Below are 18,625 nucleotides of genomic sequence, written 5' to 3' on the forward strand. Positions count from 1 at the left end.
CTCTAATATTTGGTGGGAACAATTTGAAATGATTCGCCATTTATAGTGAATCAACGCAAAATGCCAAGACAAAATTAATAGCCCTTCTGGGCAAATTGTCCCTTTGGGCTAATAATGTTTTAAGAAAAATATGTTGGTATAATTTTTTGAGTAAACTGAACTTTAGTTTTAGCTTTCTGATTTGAAATCGGTTTAAATTTATGGATTCCTCCCCGTGTGTTTCTTCTGAAGTTTTGAGAGGAGGTTGCTAGGAAATGGTAGAGCTTCAAACATTTTTCAGACACATATATTCCTATATATGTATTCTGTATGCATTCGATGAAAAATGTATTTCTCTGAATAAAATTTTTATATATACTAATTTCAATGAAGGCACGTATAGTTTAAATATTTTTGTGCACGCATCAGTTTATATAACCATGGAACCGTTAATACATTGAATGATTTCGATTTTTTTAACCCATATTCTTATATAAAGAAAAGAAAAGAATTTTTTTTTTTTTTTTTTTTTTTTTTTTTTTTTTTTTTTTTTTTTTTACTTGCGATTAAAACGTGCGATAATGATTTCGCACCTGTTTTATCTAGTGTGTCCTTTCCCTTTTAATTATTGGTTAACTTCTTTCGACCAATCACTTAGCTGCCATAAGCGATCAGTGTTCTACCACACGTGGGCTCTAATCGAGTCTGTAGTTTTGCAGACGTTTCTTGTTGAAACTTTTATCTGCAATGCTACTTTACTTACCATATGTGTCTGTATTATTTGATAAACATTAAGGTCTTATTTTATAGATACTGTTTTATAAATATAAACAAGGCACATGATGGATTTTAATCACCCTAAGGTTTCATAATTTTTTAACACGAACGATGAAGTTGTTATTTATTTTCCGTAAAGCAGTTCGGAGAACACAGGCAAGTAATTTGCATACCTGTAATTTGATCTTAGACCTAGTCTTTCAAATATATATACTTTAGATCTCGATTATACTCATTATCAATTGTATTTGAAAGTGAATGTGATATCAAATCATTGTCACATTATTGTATATTACTATTACTGACTATTTAGCATTTTTGATTAAACGTGCAGTTGTTTTTTTTTTACTATTATTGACTATTTAGCATTTTTGATTAAACGTGCAGTTGAGCTTCTTTATCAAATTAATTAATTTCTTCTCATTAGTTATTTTAAATTTTCAGAATTTAGTAAATCTATTCGATTTGAACCACCGATTTAATACAGCGTCCACATAGTAATGGGAAATGACCGAGATTTTCATTTTTTAGCTTTTAAAAAATAATTTAAAGTTGCTGTTTAAAAAATACTTGTAGCAAGTAATGAATTTGTCTTATGTATTTTTAAAATTTTTGTGGGAAAGAGTGATAAGCATTATTTATTAATTTTTTTAAAAAATTATTCTGGCTGATATTAGCTCTTTGCTAATTTTTATGTAAAGTATTAAATTTTAGGAAACAACTTATTAAAAATGGGCATTCAGAATATTGTAATTATCTGTGTTTTGAAATATTGTAAAAAAATTGTGCAGGTTGATGTGTTTGACATTTTTTCCATTTTCAGTGTTTTTCTCATAAACTTTGTCAATTAAAAAAAAAAAAGCATACCATTTCTTAGATATTATTATGCTTAATTATATTTTTTCTATGGAGGTAGTAAAGGAAGGAGGGGCCAGCCGGCACTAGAAGTGAAGCACTGCTTTGAAGCTTGGGTCACCAGATGGGGTGTTCTTTGTTTACATTCAGAAGCTTGCTTGACAGGGTTCTGATAGTATTTCGACACACGACAGTTCCATACAAATCGAAAAAGGGATACTTTCGCATGAAAGAAACATTCATAGTGTGATGGATAATAAATAGCATTTGTATAGTTTAGTGACATTTACGCAAAAATCACATCTTGGTTATTTTTTGATAACTAACAACAGCGATTTTGATTATGAATTTGTTTTATAAAATTCTAAGCTGTTGAACTACAAAAATATAGATTTTAAGAAAAATGTTATGCTTAAAGAATGAAAAATACCTTACGGTGCATTTAAAATTGTATACGTCTTTCGATACCCTCAATAGAGTATTAGCTACTTTTATTTTACTTTCCATACGCCAAAATGTTTTAAATAAAACAATTTTTTTTCACATCAATTAGTTGTTTTAACTTTTAAAAAAATGAAGCTATTATGCAGAGTAAGGCAATCAAGATTGCAATCTGATGACAATACGGTTAATTATGTGAATTGGATAGTTATTATATATTATATAATCAAAGAATTATTAAACTGTATAAAATTGCTGAAAGAGATACTGAGTGCTCTGCCAAAATTTATTTTCTAGAAGATTTGAAAAGTTTGAAACTTGATGGCTAAATGTGAATATAAAATTATGTATGTTAAAATATTTGTAATTAGGCACATAGGTCAGATTAAGTTTTTATTAAATAGAGTAATGCATGCGAGGGCTATCTGCCTAAAGAGAGAGATGCCATCGTGGAGGAATTTTTAAGAAAAACTGACCTTTGAGTGGGTATTAAAAATGATGCATATAATTTTCATTCAAATTATATTCATATATATTTTTTATGTAAAACTTTCGGGTGTATGCTGAATTAGTGTAAATTACTTGACACGAAAAATATAGTGAATGCACAGAAATTAAAGATTTGCACATGCCGTAAATGAAAAATAGGAAATATGTATGGGTATTTATGCATGTGTTTGGAAAAAGCATGTATCTGCCTTTGACAAAATACATAAATATTCATTAAATTATTTATAAATGTATTTGAAATGAAGAATTTATTCACTTATAAACAACTGTGAAAGTACTGTGAAGAAACCTAATTATTAAATGTATCTAATTTATAATGATTATAAATGTTATCTAAATATATAATAACCTTAATATTGAACTGTAAACATAAATTGAAATCCTGTTGACAAATACGTTATAAAACTATTTAAGCAAGAATTGTTCGTATTGGAAAGCAATCTGTTAAAAGGTATTGTAAAGCAAATGCTATGAGATGTGCACATAAGAACGCAATAAAGAGTTTTGGAATATGTATTGTTGAAAAAGGGTAAAAAAAATCTGGTAAGTATAATTAAAAGAATTTTTCCCCTTACATTTTATAATAACTCAGTTACAAGTTTTAAATAATACTTTAAAAAAAAACTTATTTTATTCCCTTTCAGAAATGTTCAGAGAAAGTCAAGTACTATTTAAAGTATTATGCTAATTCCTAATAATTCTCTAATTTAAAATGAACCGAATAGAGCATTAATTATAAATTGACTTACATTTTTCGATTTAAAAGGTGCCTCAGAAGTCAAAAAATCATGTCATATCTAAGAAAGTATTTTAGGAAGAAGCTCTATAAATAGAAAAGAAATAATGCATAATTTTAATGTTAATAATACAATAAACTTTGATCTTAATTTTTGTATCTTTACCGAATAAAATCGAATTACCTTAATTTTTTTTTTCGAATGTAATTAACGAAAACTTGTGAAAATATTTCATTCAAATTAAACCATTCTGAGAAAACTGTCCTGTGAAAAGTATAGCATTTAATTCGGTTCAGAATGAAATGTTAATTAAAAATATGTTGTTTTCATATACTTAGGGTTCTGAAGTGTTGTAGAAAAAGAAAATTTACAAAATATTTACATTCGAACGGGTCAAATTCCATTGAACTCGATGGTAAATGACCCAATGTTTTGGTCACCACATAGGGATCGCAGGTGCTTCAGAGCAGGGTACAGGAGAAACTTGTTTAGGGCTACTCCATTTTACTTCTTACCTCCGTGATTTGTTCCTAGGAAGTTGTGGTAAGTATTTATTCAGTTGATTTTAAACAAAACTACATTGCAATGGCATATCACTGTGCAATGGATTTCAGTGATTATATAATATTTTTTAATGTTGTAAAAAGTGGACTTCATCAACAATTTTTATAAAAAAATGTTTTCTGTGTGAGCATTTATTTGATCATAAATATAGATCTTGGATAAATCACTTGAAGTTTTGTCCTAATTCTTTACCTTGATCATGAGGAGTTTGACTGACATATTTTTGTAGTTTATGGTTATTTATAGTGTCAAATGTCTTGTTAAAAAGTTAGTTTTCAAGAAATGTTAGTTTTTGTGTTGGGTGTAACAATGTTCATATGTAATGCTTGTTGTATCTTAGTGTAAGAATACTTTTAAAAACAAACTTCGAGGATAATTCAGTAGTAATACACATAAAATATCAAGAAATTGTGTAAATATAATTATATATTAAATCATTCATCATTATCATAAATTTACATCAAATAATTCATAATACAATACATTAATAATACATTAAATAGTTCAATCATAATAATATACATTAAATAATTCGTCATTATCATAAGAAGCTATTAAAGAAAACTTCTTTATTTTCCATTGCAGAATTTCTTCTCAAAGCGCTCCTTCAAAAGCAATCCTTTAAAGCGTACTAAGAGTGTGACAAAACTTGAGCGTAAACGATGTACCATAGATGGCGACAGGTAATTTTCATTCTTTTCCTATAGAATAATACAGTTTAGATATTTCTGTACCATTTTAGCCAATTTAAAAGGCTTAGCTGAAATTTGTTTGGCATAGCAGACAAACTTCTGCTATGCCTTTTAACAAACTTAGGCTTCAAGTGGAAGTTTGTCAAAAGGCATAGCTGAAGTTTGTCTGTTTTGTCAATTTAGCATAGTTTAGAAATGTATAATTTGTCTAGTATTAAGAATTGTAGCAATGGATTGGAATTATATGTTTCAATATTTGCATTAATTGGGTACACTGACAAATAGTTCTAAATATATATTTTTATTATTATTTAAGGGAATATTTTTTATCTTGCATTGTAAAATAAAAATTTCTCATTAGAACTGTAATTTAATATTCTGTTTCTGTGCTTTTAATTTCACATTATTGTTGTACAGCCAAAATTTAGACGTTGTCATTTGTATTACTACTGATACTGAGTTTCAAATAATTTAACAATCAGTTTGTTACAATGGTGAAAATAATATTTACTTACAACTTCATGTGCTGAATCATACTTTTTTTTGTTTTGTTTTGTTGTTGTTGTTAAGAACCGTGAACTTTAACAAAATATTTAGTATAATAGTAGTAAAAATGGATAAAACTACTCACTTTAAGATTTGTCTGTTACATAATATTTTTTGTTCTTTTGTAACCAGTACTGAGCTGTCAAAAAACTTGTAATAATATACATATGCAGACATTTGTGATATGTAAATAAATACTATCATTCAAACATTCGACCAAACTTAATGTAGAAATAGAAGATATAAATTATTTTAAGAAGTGTTTATAAGGAACAGTGTGTATCAACTAAATTATACCACTTATTACTAATTTCTGTATTTTACAAAATTTGGTGTCAGTTTTAAAAATGAGTCAATTTAAAATCTTTTTTACAGTACTTCCTATAATACACTCTTTTGCAAAACAATCGTAGCCCCACGAAAGAAGTGGTTGTTTTTAATGAAACTGAATATGTGTATAGCTCATATACAGATAATAAAATGATAAAAAAGGTCCATAGTACCTGTTCACGGCTCACAATCACCCATTGATTGTTCAAATTAGTAGCTTTTCGAACCGCCCCTGGCGGCAACACATGCTTGAATTCGTCAAGGCAAAGAGTGGTGGAGGTTCCTATTGTCATCCTGCGACACATTCTGCCAGGCATTCATCAGTTGTCGCTCCAGATCTGCGATATTTTCTGGTGCCAGATTCTGGTGGCCAACCATGTCCCAGACATGCTCCATTGGTGAAAGGTCTTGTGACCTTGCTGGCCAAGGAAGAGTATCAACCGCACGGAGACATTCCAGAGATATGTGAGCGGTATGTGGCTTGGCATTATCTTATTGGAAAATGGCCCTAGGATGACGTGCCATGAAGGGTAATAATGCAACCAGCCACAGGATGGTATCAAGATCTTGTTGAGCTGTTAAAGATGTACGGAGGATGACTAAAGATGATCTTCTGTCATAAGAAATAACATCCCACACCATCACACCAGGGGTTATGGCTGTATGCCTTTGTAAAAGAAAAGCTGATTGGACCGCTGGCCCTGTCCTTTCCAGACATGAACAAGATGAACATCTGCTTCAAGAGTGAAGTGGGATTCGTCTCTGAACACCATATGATGCCAGTCTGATGGCAGCCATGATGATCGACTGTAACACCAGACAATTCCACCCATGTTGACGACTCCACCCATGTTGTGGGGGTCATAAGCAAACGTCTTAAAGGCTTCTGTCAGCTTAAGCCCGCATCAGACAAGCGCCCTGAGATGGTGGATGGTACCACAGGAGGTATAGATGTGGCTTTAGTGCGTTGAATAGTCGACAAATATACTGTTGGGGCGGTTCAGGCCTGGCTGACAATCATCCTATCTTGCCTCGCATTTGTGCTTCTTGGCCTTCTAGAGCCTTGATTTTGTCGGCAATTTCCTTGCAGCAACCATTGCTGCCAACATCTTTGCACAGCAGTGTCTGCACCCTGCAGGTGGCAGCCTATTGCTACGTATGACAACCCATCTTCATGCGACCATGTTAGAAGTCGTTTAGTTGTCTTTAGTGTCTTCGATTTTGTCATAATGGCATCTTTAGTTGTTTCTTTACAGAATTTCAATGGCAGCAACAAAAAAAGATAAATTTTCTACTCTGTTACCAGTTTTATTCTTTGCGAATTGCGCAGTGCTATGATCGCAATTCCTGTTCATTTGCCTTGAAACTTTGATCATTTTCATGTTTGATCAAGATGCTTTTGCATACCAAATTTAGCCACAATTGCAAAAGTCCTTTTTGTTGCTTTGATTTTTTTGCAACAGAGTGTATTTCTTTTGGTATGTATTTTTAATCACAAAAATGTATCTTAAGTAAGAATAGTAGATATAAATTATTTTATAAAGTGTTTATGATGACCCAGTGTGTATCAATTAAATTCTACCACTTTATTACTACATCCTGTATTTTACAAAATGTTGCCAGTTGTAAAAATTATATGAGTCAATGGTTAATCTTCGGATTATGGTAACTTGCGGATTTTTTGGCGAAAATTTGGCGACCAACCTGCTAGTAGTACGCCATTTTGTTTTCACAAAGTAAAGGCTTTTTTTTTTTACTCAACATTTTTTCCAACAATCTGCTTATATTAGAACTTTTATGGAACAAAAATGCGTAATCATGATGAAGATTAGGTGCGAAATTGGGAGAAAGTGCAGAATCGCAAAGTACTTGCCGCGTTTTTAAAAATTGCACACAAATGGCATTGCGCACACTCTTGATTTTATCCATGTACACTGCTAAAGTCCTAGCCAGTAACCTTTATTGGCTTACCAAAATGTCGCCAAACTACCTGTTACCATATTCCAAAGATTACCCAAGTCAATTTAAAATCCAGTACTACCTCTAATATTTCCTTTGGTATAAATTTTTTTAATCACAAAAATTTATCTTAAATTACATAGATTTTGAGATTGTAGCATATAATGAAAGGTTCATTTTTGATGTGAAATAAATATCCAAGATTAATTTTTGTAATAAACAAATATGGTATATCTTTTATGCAGCGTTACACCGTCAATGCTTCGGACATCTAGGTCTCATGAATCATTGCTCCAGTCTAGTCCTGGCGTCTTGGCCACTCTCGATCTTTCGCATGGTGATGTCCAAGTTGCAGCTCTTCACAGTAGTTTGATTGGTCAAGAGAACTGCTTCCAGATGATTTCAAATGGAGGCACTCGTTTTTACACGTGCCGTACAAAAGAAGAGCGTGATCAATGGCTTTATAGGTATTTACTATTATTTTTTTTAATGTAATACTTTATTAACATTACACATGGATCTTGCTTTTGAAACTGTTAAAATTTCTAAATTTAAATTAACTATCTTCAAATTAAGTAGTAAATATCATTTATTGCAAGCATTTGTACATATTTAGGCATAGCATTAGTACATATTTAGGCGTAGCATTATATCAGTATTAAGGAAGAAATAGAATTTTATATTTAAATAAAATAATACATGTAATATCTTTTAATATAAAAAGTAAATTATAATTATTAACTTCGTTTTTCTTTGAGGAGAGAGGATGAATGAGCTAATTAATGAAAAATGGATTGAATTCATTCTCTTAAACATCACTAATACCTGTATATTTTTTTTAATACTGCTCAAGGAAGACAAGATAAAGTTTTTTTTCCGAAATTCATAGTTTTTTCCTTAAAACAAGGTTCTTTTTATATCCATAAACTATTTATGGAAAACCAATATTTCATTTAGTGTCACAGTAGTCTAAATGCTAATATTGAAGGAAACTGCAAATATTCTTTTTATGTGAAAGTGATTTTTTTTGAAAGAATATTTTATCATTTTTAGACTGAGTTAATAGATTCTGTTTTAATTCTAATGAAAGCTAATGTTATATACCTTCCTCATAACAAACTTATGTATGAAATAAATGTGTGTGTGTGTGTGTATATATATATAATGAAAATGAATGCATCTTGTGTTTACATACCGTATTTCCTCACATCCCCCTTTTATTTAACTAATTTAATTGTCCAGAACTCATGAAGAGAAAATTATGCGAGTATTATAATTTCTGAAGAATGTGGTTACAGTAAGAACATAAAAAGCAGTCGTGGATAAATTACTGGTAATTATCACAATATTATTTCTTTAAAAGAAAGATACATTCCCATTGTAATACATAGTAATATTAACATTACAATATCTGGCGGATATTGAACTAATATTTGATGATAATTGAGCTGGACACATCATGCAGAGCATCATGTATTTGTCCCTGTTACCCTTCAACAGGGGTATTTCACATGAATGAATTTTGACCACAGTTCCCAAGAGGGACAGTGAGGGAATGAAAGAAGAGGACAAACTTAAAAACCAGATTTCTAAAGATCAAATACATCAGCAATAAAGAATAGTAAGCTGGAATGTAACTAATAGAAGTAAGGTGAAATCACATGCTTGGAAAGTGTTTTAAATATGAGAACTTCTGCCACATCCAAGTAGCTTAAATGAAAATTTGGCCACAATATGTTTCAAATAATAAATGCAAGGGGAAGTGAAATGAATGAAATGCTAATACAGATTAAATACACTGAATAAAAATAAAAGTAATAAAAGAAATATAGTTCATATCAAGTATTGTGTAGTTGTATATTAAACATCTCTATTATGAATTTTTGTTTTAGAAGTTTCTATCTAAATAACAGTATGAGTATAAATTGCATAGATCTCAGATATTAACTGACATGTATCTCAGTCTTAGACGGACAATTCAACCAAATCAAGATAATGTTCGTCGGAAAGAAAATTCTCTACGTATATGGATTCTGGAAGCAAAAGGAATGTCAGCAAAAAAGAGGTGATTTAATAGTTTTTCTTGCATTGTTGTTTTAATGGATAATTAGTTTTGGTACTTCATTATTATAGTGGCCCCCAAGATTGAATCGCTAATCAAAGAAGCTATCTCGCCATGTTATACCCCATTACATGTTACATCTTGGTTGATTAACGATTATTTTGGGGGCCGATATAATGAGCAAGTACCTTAGTTTTATATTATTCATGAAGCATCTTTTTCATTTATAGTAAATATTATTGTGAATTATGCTTGGACAAAACCTTGTATGCAAGAACATCTTCTAAACAAAAAGGTGAAATGTGTTTTTGGGGAGAACACTTTGAATTCAAGTAAGTTGTCTACTTTCTCACTATTTAGTTTTAATAAATGTGTTTTATTGTGCCTAAAATACTGTCAAGTTAAGTCAAACATATATTTTCTTTCTTGACTCATATTCCCTATATTTTAAATTATTGTTTCTTTATTTGAATTTTCTGCCAGATGTTTTATAACAATGGTGTGTAATTATTTCCTTGTGAGAAGCAATTACATAAATTTTTGGAAATTTTATACCCAAATATTAAATGGTGCTAATTACTGTTTCACTAGTTTTATTTTATATAAAGCCAGTTCAACCTATTTTGGGGCCCAGGTTCTATATGCAGAAAGTTTTATGAAGTAGTTTTAATTTCATTTTCTTGTCTGAATACCTATTTTTTTATTAAATTTAAAATTTAAAAATTATATTTCTTATATATGTCTATAAAATTAGCCTATTTCATTCTGCTTTATTGTATGTAGTAAAATGCCCATTCAATGATATTTCAAAAGCTGTTCAGTAGCTGATAATTTCATTATGCATTCTAATCAGAATGCTGTAATTAAACATGCATTTTTATAATTTTCTTGAGTGTGACACGAATGCAGATTGGTGCTTCTTAGAAAGTTGTTCTAAGGCACGGGGACTTTTCCTGAAATAAATTACCTTCTTACCTGAAGGAAAAAAGTATTTGTAAACTACTTAGGCAACCCAGAAATTTTGCTTTCTATGAGAAAATAATCATATCATCATATATAATACGATACCAGATATTAAAGCAAGTCTTTGTATTCTCGAACAGTTCTGAAATATTTTTAATTAAAAATAATGCATTATATTGAACCTGTGTGAGAATGTTACATTATACAGATTGCAAGTATTTTGAATGTAGTATATAAAATTCAGTCCAGATATTCAGTTTAAGTTAAATCTAAATTTCTTTGCCAAACTTTCATCTCGGAAGTGTGTGTATCCATATTCTGCTTTTTAAGTAGTAGTTATGAATCTTTTTCCAGAAATGAATTTCGGTGACAGCTTCATGCGAGGTTCTTGTGAATGAAATTAATCTTTTACAGTTTTGAAAAAAAAATTAGAAAATGAGGAAAAAAGTTTAATTTCATAATGGCTTTCATTTTTATCTTTATTATGAGAATGATAAATTTTATATCTAATTTAAAGAATTTTATCAATTTCTGCATTGGCTTTTGCTTAGATTCATATTTCATAGTTTCCACAAAATCAAAATCTGCAGAATCTAATGATTCCATGTTAAGAATTTTATAATTTTCTAACATTTTGGAAACATTTTAAATTGCCAACTTTCTAATATCACATTTGTTTATTGACATTTGTAGGCTGTAATGTTATGTAAAATATTGGCAAAGATGAAAGTATACTTTTTATATGAAATGCAGATTATTGACATTTATGTATTATCAAATTCTTTACATCTTATTTTGCTTTTTCTTTACATAGTGAATTGCATTTAGTATTATTAAACATACTATTATTAATTCATGAAAGGAATTTGTCTATTAATAAAATATATCCCATGTTTATTCCTGTAGTTATCAAACTACTGTTTACTTTCTTTAATATTTACTTTTAACTTAACAGTTCAAAGGGTTGAAATGATCTTTATTGTAGCTTAGCCTGTTGTATCATAGTTGTTAAAAAATTCTTAAATTGAAAATACTTAAATTGAAATTTAAAGTTTACGGTGTTACAATCCAATGTCTTTTTTATATGCATGAGAAAGTAAAAAAAAAAAATTTTTTTTTTTTTTTTTTTAAATGTCAGAAAAAACAAATTATGCACATGCTTTATGATTTATCTAGCTCCAAATTATCCTTATTTCTTTTAAATATTACTCCATTCTGAACTTTATCCAAGAGAGAGGGAGGGATAAAAAGCATTGAAACCCTAGTCTCTTGACTGTTTACAAATGTATCTATGTATCTATTTACAAATGTAAATTTGTACTATGTAAATTTACTGTTTTTTTTTTTTTTTTGTGTGTGTGTTTGTGTGTGTGTGTGTGTGTGTGTGTGTGTGTGTGTGTGTGTGTGTGTGTGTGTGAAACTAAGGGAAGTTGGGTGTTTTGGTCGTAACCGAATCAAATGAATGTTGTATCCATTGCATAAGGATAAATCTAAAATATTAGTGTATATCAGAAGTCAGTAAAATTCATTTTGAAAAGGTGGTTATTAATCCTTGTTCTATTTTTTATTTTAGTAGTCTACCAAGTGTTGGAAGCATTTATGTAAATCTCTATAGAGAAGCTGACAAAAAGAAAAGAAGGGATAAAAATGTTTTAATTGGTAAGTTTATTTATGACTCATTTTATATTTATTAATTTTTAAAATTTTAATAGTGTTTTTATTCTATATGGGATAATGAAATGTGTTTGATTTTAATGTCATTTACTTTTTATTCCTAGGCAGTGTACATATTCCTGTTTCCAGTATAAATGGGAAACATTTATTAGAAAAGTGGTAAGTATTTATTTTTGGAAAGATAGTTATTTAATGTTGTTCATTTCTTAAAATTTTTCCCATAAGTATTTTAAAATTAGCCAGAGTAGCAGGTTCTTTGCAGATATAATTTATTTAACTCTTTCCCAATAAGTCGCCCATACATTCGGACATCAGCAGGTCGCTCGAATCCCTTGTTTATTTTCTTTCTGGTGCATATCCCCCATCACATTAGTGCATGGCTCATTGGTTTCATGAGTTGTTAAATGCCATGCCAATTATTCTTTTGAAGCAACTAAAATAGCTCTCTTAGTTGAATGCATGATTGCTCTCCTTTGTTTAGCCTCAATGCTCCCAGGAGAGATAACTGGTGTCTAGATCGCTCATTTTACTCCTTCCTCAGGTAATGAAAGCATCTTGCTCTTATTCTGTAGATTCATTTCAAAATGTTCAGAAGATGCAAGATGTTAATGCAAGACGAAATAAATGCCTATTACCGTATTTGACGACATATAAGACGCACTTTTTTCCCTAAATTTGGTCTCAAAAAAGTTACCTGCATCTTATATGTGAAGGACACAGGTTAACTTTCAATACTGAATGCTATTTTTAGCCCGGATAAAGGTCTAGACACACATAACTTTTTCTACATCTGCCATAATTATTTTGCGCATGCGTGAAATATCTGTCGCCCAAAAGTGCCAAAGCTCGAAGCTGATGTCGAAGTTCGAATAGGTTCTACGGTCACATTACGTCTATGGAACCTTTCCTTCTTTGCATAGACTTTCTTTGACTCAGCCGACACACGTGTCGGTATCGGTACTGGTTTTGAAAGTGATTAAAGTCTAATTTCATGATAGGCAATGTTTTCCTTGAATCTGTGTTTTTTGTTGTTTCTGCTTTATTTTGTATTATGTTTGATTGCTTGCCATTCATTCATTTATTCATTATTGAAATTTACATATCATATTCAAAATAGCCTGTCGTTTGTTAATTTTCCTTAATAAAAATATGTTTGGTAATTGCATTCAATGATTGTTTATTTGGCTTTTATGAAACGTGAGAATTAAAAGAAACCACCTTTTAAGTTATTGTGGTATCGCGCTGTTGCATCGACTATTGAAACTTTTTTGCCTTGTGTGTGGCCTATATGTGCGTCTTATATGCCGTCAAATACGATATTTGGAGAAACCGACAACTCTGATTCTATTGAATCCGATGAAGATAATGAACATGTAAAATGTATTTTGATTTATAATGTGGATGATGAAATTGAATACGGTTATAATTTAGAACAATCTGTTTTACAAATTATTGAAAATTTGGACTTTTCATGTGATACCTTCGACTCAGACTGTAGGAACAACATAAATAACAAGGACATGAAATTTGGATCTCTCTTTTCCTCAATTGGATCATCTCATGATTAGCTTTAGCATCTGCTTTAGATTATTTCAAATTACTTGTGCCAATAAGTACTGCAAAATGCAGAGATTTGTAGGAAAACAAAAATAATGGTATTGAAGATGGAAGCTGGCAGCCTATACTCTCCATAAATGATATATGAGCTTTTATAAGTGCTTTTTTATACATATAATGAGTATTTTGCATTTACCTAGAATGAATGATTACTGGTCCCAGAATCCTATACTTGGTGACGAAGTGGTAAAGAAATTAATGTGTTGAGGTAGATTTTTAAAAGTTAAACATTATTTTCACATCTCTGATGCAGAAAAAGAGGTAAAGGAAAATGATAAATACTTAAATTTTTTGAAAAAATTAAAGCCTATTATTTCTCAGGTAAAAGGGCAGTTTACAGATTGTTTTAAGCCACATTAACATCTTGCGGTTGATGAAGCTAAGAATTGAAAGGGTATGTAGGAATTCTACAATATATGCATTGAAAACCAGATAAGTGCGGGCTTAAAATTTGGATGTTATGCTCATCTCATTTGGGTTATACTGTGTATGGAGGGAAAAAAGATAAAATTATGAAGTCAGGCAAAAAATTGGGGCACGATGTTCTCATACATTTCGTAAAATCCTTAACAAACAAGGAACGTGAACTCTATTTTAACCAATTTTTTACCAGCATTCAGCTGATGGTTGATTTATTGAAATCTGAATTTATGCTTGCGGAACTGTTATGCCGAACAGAAAGCATTTGCCAACTGAAATTAAAACGTTAAAATTGAAATCTCAAATGAAAGACTTTTCAGAATCAAAACTTTTGAAATTTGTTATGCACATCTTGAGTAGACAAAGAGCAAATTTTTATGCTATCAACCAATACAACAAATAAGCTGTGTCATGTGAACAGAAAAAAAGGAGCAGAGAAAACTGAAGACTTTTTCCGACACATACATGGGAGGAGTATGTGTATACATTCACAATATATAACACATACATGGGAGGAGTATATCTGGCAAACCAAGAGATATAAATATTATACAGGAGAAAGTTACAGTAAACAGTATGATACAGTTGACAGAAAAATCGTCCAAAGGTGGATGTATGCATTTTGGTTTCTTTTGGACATCACCATCAACAATGCCTATATAATTCAGCTTATTACAAATTATCCTCATCAAAGACGATCAAAAACTTTGTAGGATTTCAAGCTAGAATTCATACAAAAATCAGCAAATGTGTACTCACACAGAAAGCACACTTTAGCATCATTTGAACCCACTTTGAGTCATTTTCATAAACAAAGAAAAATTGAAGGACCTAAAAGAACTTGCGTTACATGTTGGCAGCCGAGAAATAAAATATCAGCAAGAAGTTCCATCCAAAGCTCATGGGAATACGAAATCTGCAAGATGATCCTTTACAAAGGATGCTCTGATGAATAGATATTCCAGTCTCTCTTACTATCAGCATGCAATGTAAAAGGAAAGCTTTTGTCTGCTGTCTAAACCTAAATGTATTTAAAGAGAAATTGTATGATTTTGGTACGAAAGTTACTGAAAATGTAAAAGGAAATTTTCCTTATTTCACATATTATTCAAATATTCCTATATACGTATGTGAAGGGGGAAAAACCCATTTAACTGTCCTTTGCTTTATATCTTTTTGGATCCTACACAAAATTTCAAGGAAGTTTGAGGGTTATTTTAGTTTGAATAATTATGAGTGTTCCTGCTCATGCATAACTATAACTTATGTTAAAACTATTTATAATATCTCTGTTAAAGTATATATTTCTTTTGAAACAGGAATTTTAAAACAAACAAATATGTATGGTTAATAGTTGTTTCTCAATATATAAAAAAGTTTACTTTCCTACTAAGTAAAACTTTTTTATATAATGGTTTATGAATTAATGTAATCTTAGCAGGAAAGTAAAAGCTTACTTTCCTGCTAAGATTACATTAATTCATAAACCATTGATAAAAATATATTTAAATTAACAAAAATGTTAGTAAATGCTTATTGTTAATCCTGTAAATGGATGCAAGTTACATGAAGGGATTTCAGTAATAAGATAATGGAGAGATACAATTTTTATAGCATTTTTTTATATAAATTTCTATTCAGCAACATTAACTTCCTGAATGAATTTTTTTTTATTTAGTAGCATAAAATTATGGAATTATGAGACATTTCTAATTTTCAGGGTGAAAGAACTGGTAATATTTAAGTTCTGTCAAACCACCATTTATCAAATAAACTATTTACACTAAATACGTTTTTTCTTCCTGCAGTGACAATAGATATAAAATTACTATATTGTTCCACTTTTATTTAAGAATCAAAGAAAATGTTACTAAATTTAAATAAATATAAATTCATGTACACCAGTTCTCCTTATATACGTTCATTTATTGTAAGAAACACTGCACTTTCCTTTAAAAGACTTATTGATCACATAAGTATATATAATTTTTCCCCTCCAAATTAAAGCTATCACTTCTTAAAGCCAATTATTTTAAGAAATATAAAGTACTCAAATCATTAAAAATACTGAGGAAAAATATAGAAAGCTATCTGATGCTCGCAGTTGCAATCCTATCCTAATGGGAGACTGCACACAATGGGTGAAACCGCAAAAGAAAACCCAAGTGAGGAAACAGTCATTTGACTGAAGTAGATTATTGTTAATGTTGTAGCAACTTACTAGACAGGGGGGGGGAGGACCATTCCAGGAGAAATTCATATACATGGGCGATTTTGATGTTTGAAGGAAACAGATTTGGTCCTCTCTTGATTCGAAAAAGTTAAATATCTTATTTGAAATTCTGGACGAGTTCAGTTTCAAAATATTTTTTAATGCAAGTCGAACATCTAATGTGAATCATTATTTTAAGCATATTTTATGTGTATTTATTATTTGTAAGTAGGTTTTAAAATTGTCTAAAGTATACTATATTTTTCTACAATAATACAATCTTAAAAAAATGTATGTGGTTCAGCTTACTGGTGACTAACATGAAAAGAGATTACTTTTCTTCTCAAAAGAAAAATGTAAATTCAAACTTGATTTACAAAAGAATATTTATCAATTTTTATTGGACTTTTTATATTTTTGTAATTTTACTTAGTTTAATTAGTTTGCAATTAGTTTTAAGTCATATAATTTTCTTTGAAATATAGGTATCCTGTAACTCCTGAAAAAGGGGTTAGTGGGAAAGATACACCTTCAATTAGAATCAAATCTCGTTTCCAGACTGTTGAAGTTCTACCTCTTATTGTGTACAAAGATCTCTTGCAGGTAAAATTAAATATGATTTTTCTACATGAATACATTTGTTGTTGCACTATCATCAGATAAGTCTATGCTATAATGCATTGTAGAAATTTCAGAACTTTTTTTAAAATATAGTTTAACATGTTGGCTGTATGGACCAATCATGAGTCACATCTTATTGATATTAAAATGCCCGAATCCTATTCTGAAAACTATTAGGGATTTTGTAGCATAGCATTAAAGTTGATTCAACATCAGGTACTAAACTGTGAGGTAGAGGGAGTTCAAAGCCAAAACAATATTTTTTATTCTTCAGAGTAATGGAACAGGACAAATATGTTGAATAATAATAATAACAATTTTTAAGTAATCCTACACTAATGGTCTTATCTCGATGTTTTCACTGGTGTTTAAATGCCACCAACCTAAGCAGGACAAGTTCTAGGCTTTTAGATGTGAGGTGCAACTTTTGCGGCTTGTAATTCTGGTGCTGTTTTGCTGCCCCACAATACTAATGCCCAGTGTGGCCACACCAGCTGCTCAGATCCAGAACCTAGTAGGTTCTGGATCTTTCTCAGTGTGGAAATGCCATTATAGACTGTTTGCATCATTGTCATTATTAATTTTTTTTTAAAGCCTGGGCACTTAAAAATTAATTGCATTGAGGTTCAGAAAGGAAAAAAGATGTGGCAGTAAATTATAGTTAAGTTCTCATAAAGTTATGTAGCAGGTTATATAGGTCATTATCTGAGAAATGGGTATCTGTAGTGAGTAAAATTAGATCCAGAATTTTTTTAAAGTCAAGTAAGCACAAGAATATCTCTGAGAAATTGACAGTATTTGTTAATCTTTATTTAGCTTTAGCTGTTTATCACTGAATCACATGGTGATTGGGACCCATGTGATTCAGTGATAAACAGCTGTCCTGAAAATGGCCTAGAATTTGCCTACAGGTGCAATTGCTTGAAATTTTTTAGTTGTTGAGCATGAATGCTTGCTCTGCTTTGACACATATTTTGATTCTAGGATGAAATAAATTCATCCATGTTTTACAAATTAATGTCCAATCAAGAAAATAATGCTGTGCCTTGTGAAAATGTTCCTCTAAAATACTGGCCACTTGAAATCTTTTTCTTTGGTTGAAGTTAGAGGGCTATTTAATTTTCTGCCATTAACTTTCTGAAAATTATAGTTGTTAGTGTCTTCTTAGTTACTATTAGAAATGCGATACTTTTAGAGATCTGTTCTGCGAGTTAACAAAATGTCTATTGAATTTTAAAGTTTAGGAGCTCCACTAACTTAACATAACTTCTGGGAAACAAATGACCGTGGTCGATTCCAAGCATGTCACCTGAGTTGTCTTTGCACTCATATGCCTGTTTGCATATGCCTGTTTGCATTAATTAGATATTTTACTGTAGCTAAGAATCATGTAACTTTAGTTACTTGTAACTATACTGTCGTCTATATCAGTTATTTTTATGCTTTTCTTCACAGGAAGTTTCATCATTTTCTGTTCTATATTTGCACTGATATCTTATTTAATGCATAACTATTGTTGCCACACAGTGTTGCATGTCACATGCCATGTAATAATAAACAATTCTTTCTTGATAGTATGACTAGCTATGTAAAAAGATTCTGTGCAAGTGCTTATGACACCAAAAGTTTTTACCTTGAACCTCCTTGCTTATATTGTAGCTTGTGT

At 30.4% G+C, this 18,625-nt stretch overlaps 1 protein-coding gene across 11 annotated transcripts in view; it reads left to right on the forward strand.

Moving 5' to 3' along the window:
- The window catches only part of raskol (Ras GTPase-activating protein raskol), a 730,597-nt gene that overhangs the window by 686,010 nt on the left and 25,962 nt on the right, over window positions 1-18,625 (forward strand). For 10 of the 11 annotated variants that reach the window (XM_085825453.1, XM_085825452.1, XM_085825454.1 and 7 more), the window contains 7 exons: window positions 4,449-4,546; window positions 7,636-7,857; window positions 9,354-9,455; window positions 9,683-9,784; window positions 11,989-12,074; window positions 12,194-12,248; window positions 16,824-16,941. In XM_085825453.1, coding sequence (XP_085681579.1) covers window positions 4,449-4,546; window positions 7,636-7,857; window positions 9,354-9,455; window positions 9,683-9,784; window positions 11,989-12,074; window positions 12,194-12,248; window positions 16,824-16,941 — 783 coding nt within the window. Of the gene's footprint in view, window positions 1-3,709; window positions 3,843-4,448; window positions 4,547-7,635; window positions 7,858-9,353; window positions 9,456-9,682; window positions 9,785-11,988; window positions 12,075-12,193; window positions 12,249-16,823; window positions 16,942-18,625 lie in introns of those variants that run through there. The other variant, XM_035366893.2, reaches the window with a different exon arrangement.

This window comes from Stegodyphus dumicola, chromosome 10 (genome assembly GCF_044657685.1).
Source record: "Stegodyphus dumicola isolate Sdum_Otavi_A_Nest chromosome 10, ASM4465768v1".
Lineage (NCBI taxonomy): Eukaryota > Metazoa > Arthropoda > Arachnida > Araneae > Eresidae > Stegodyphus > Stegodyphus dumicola.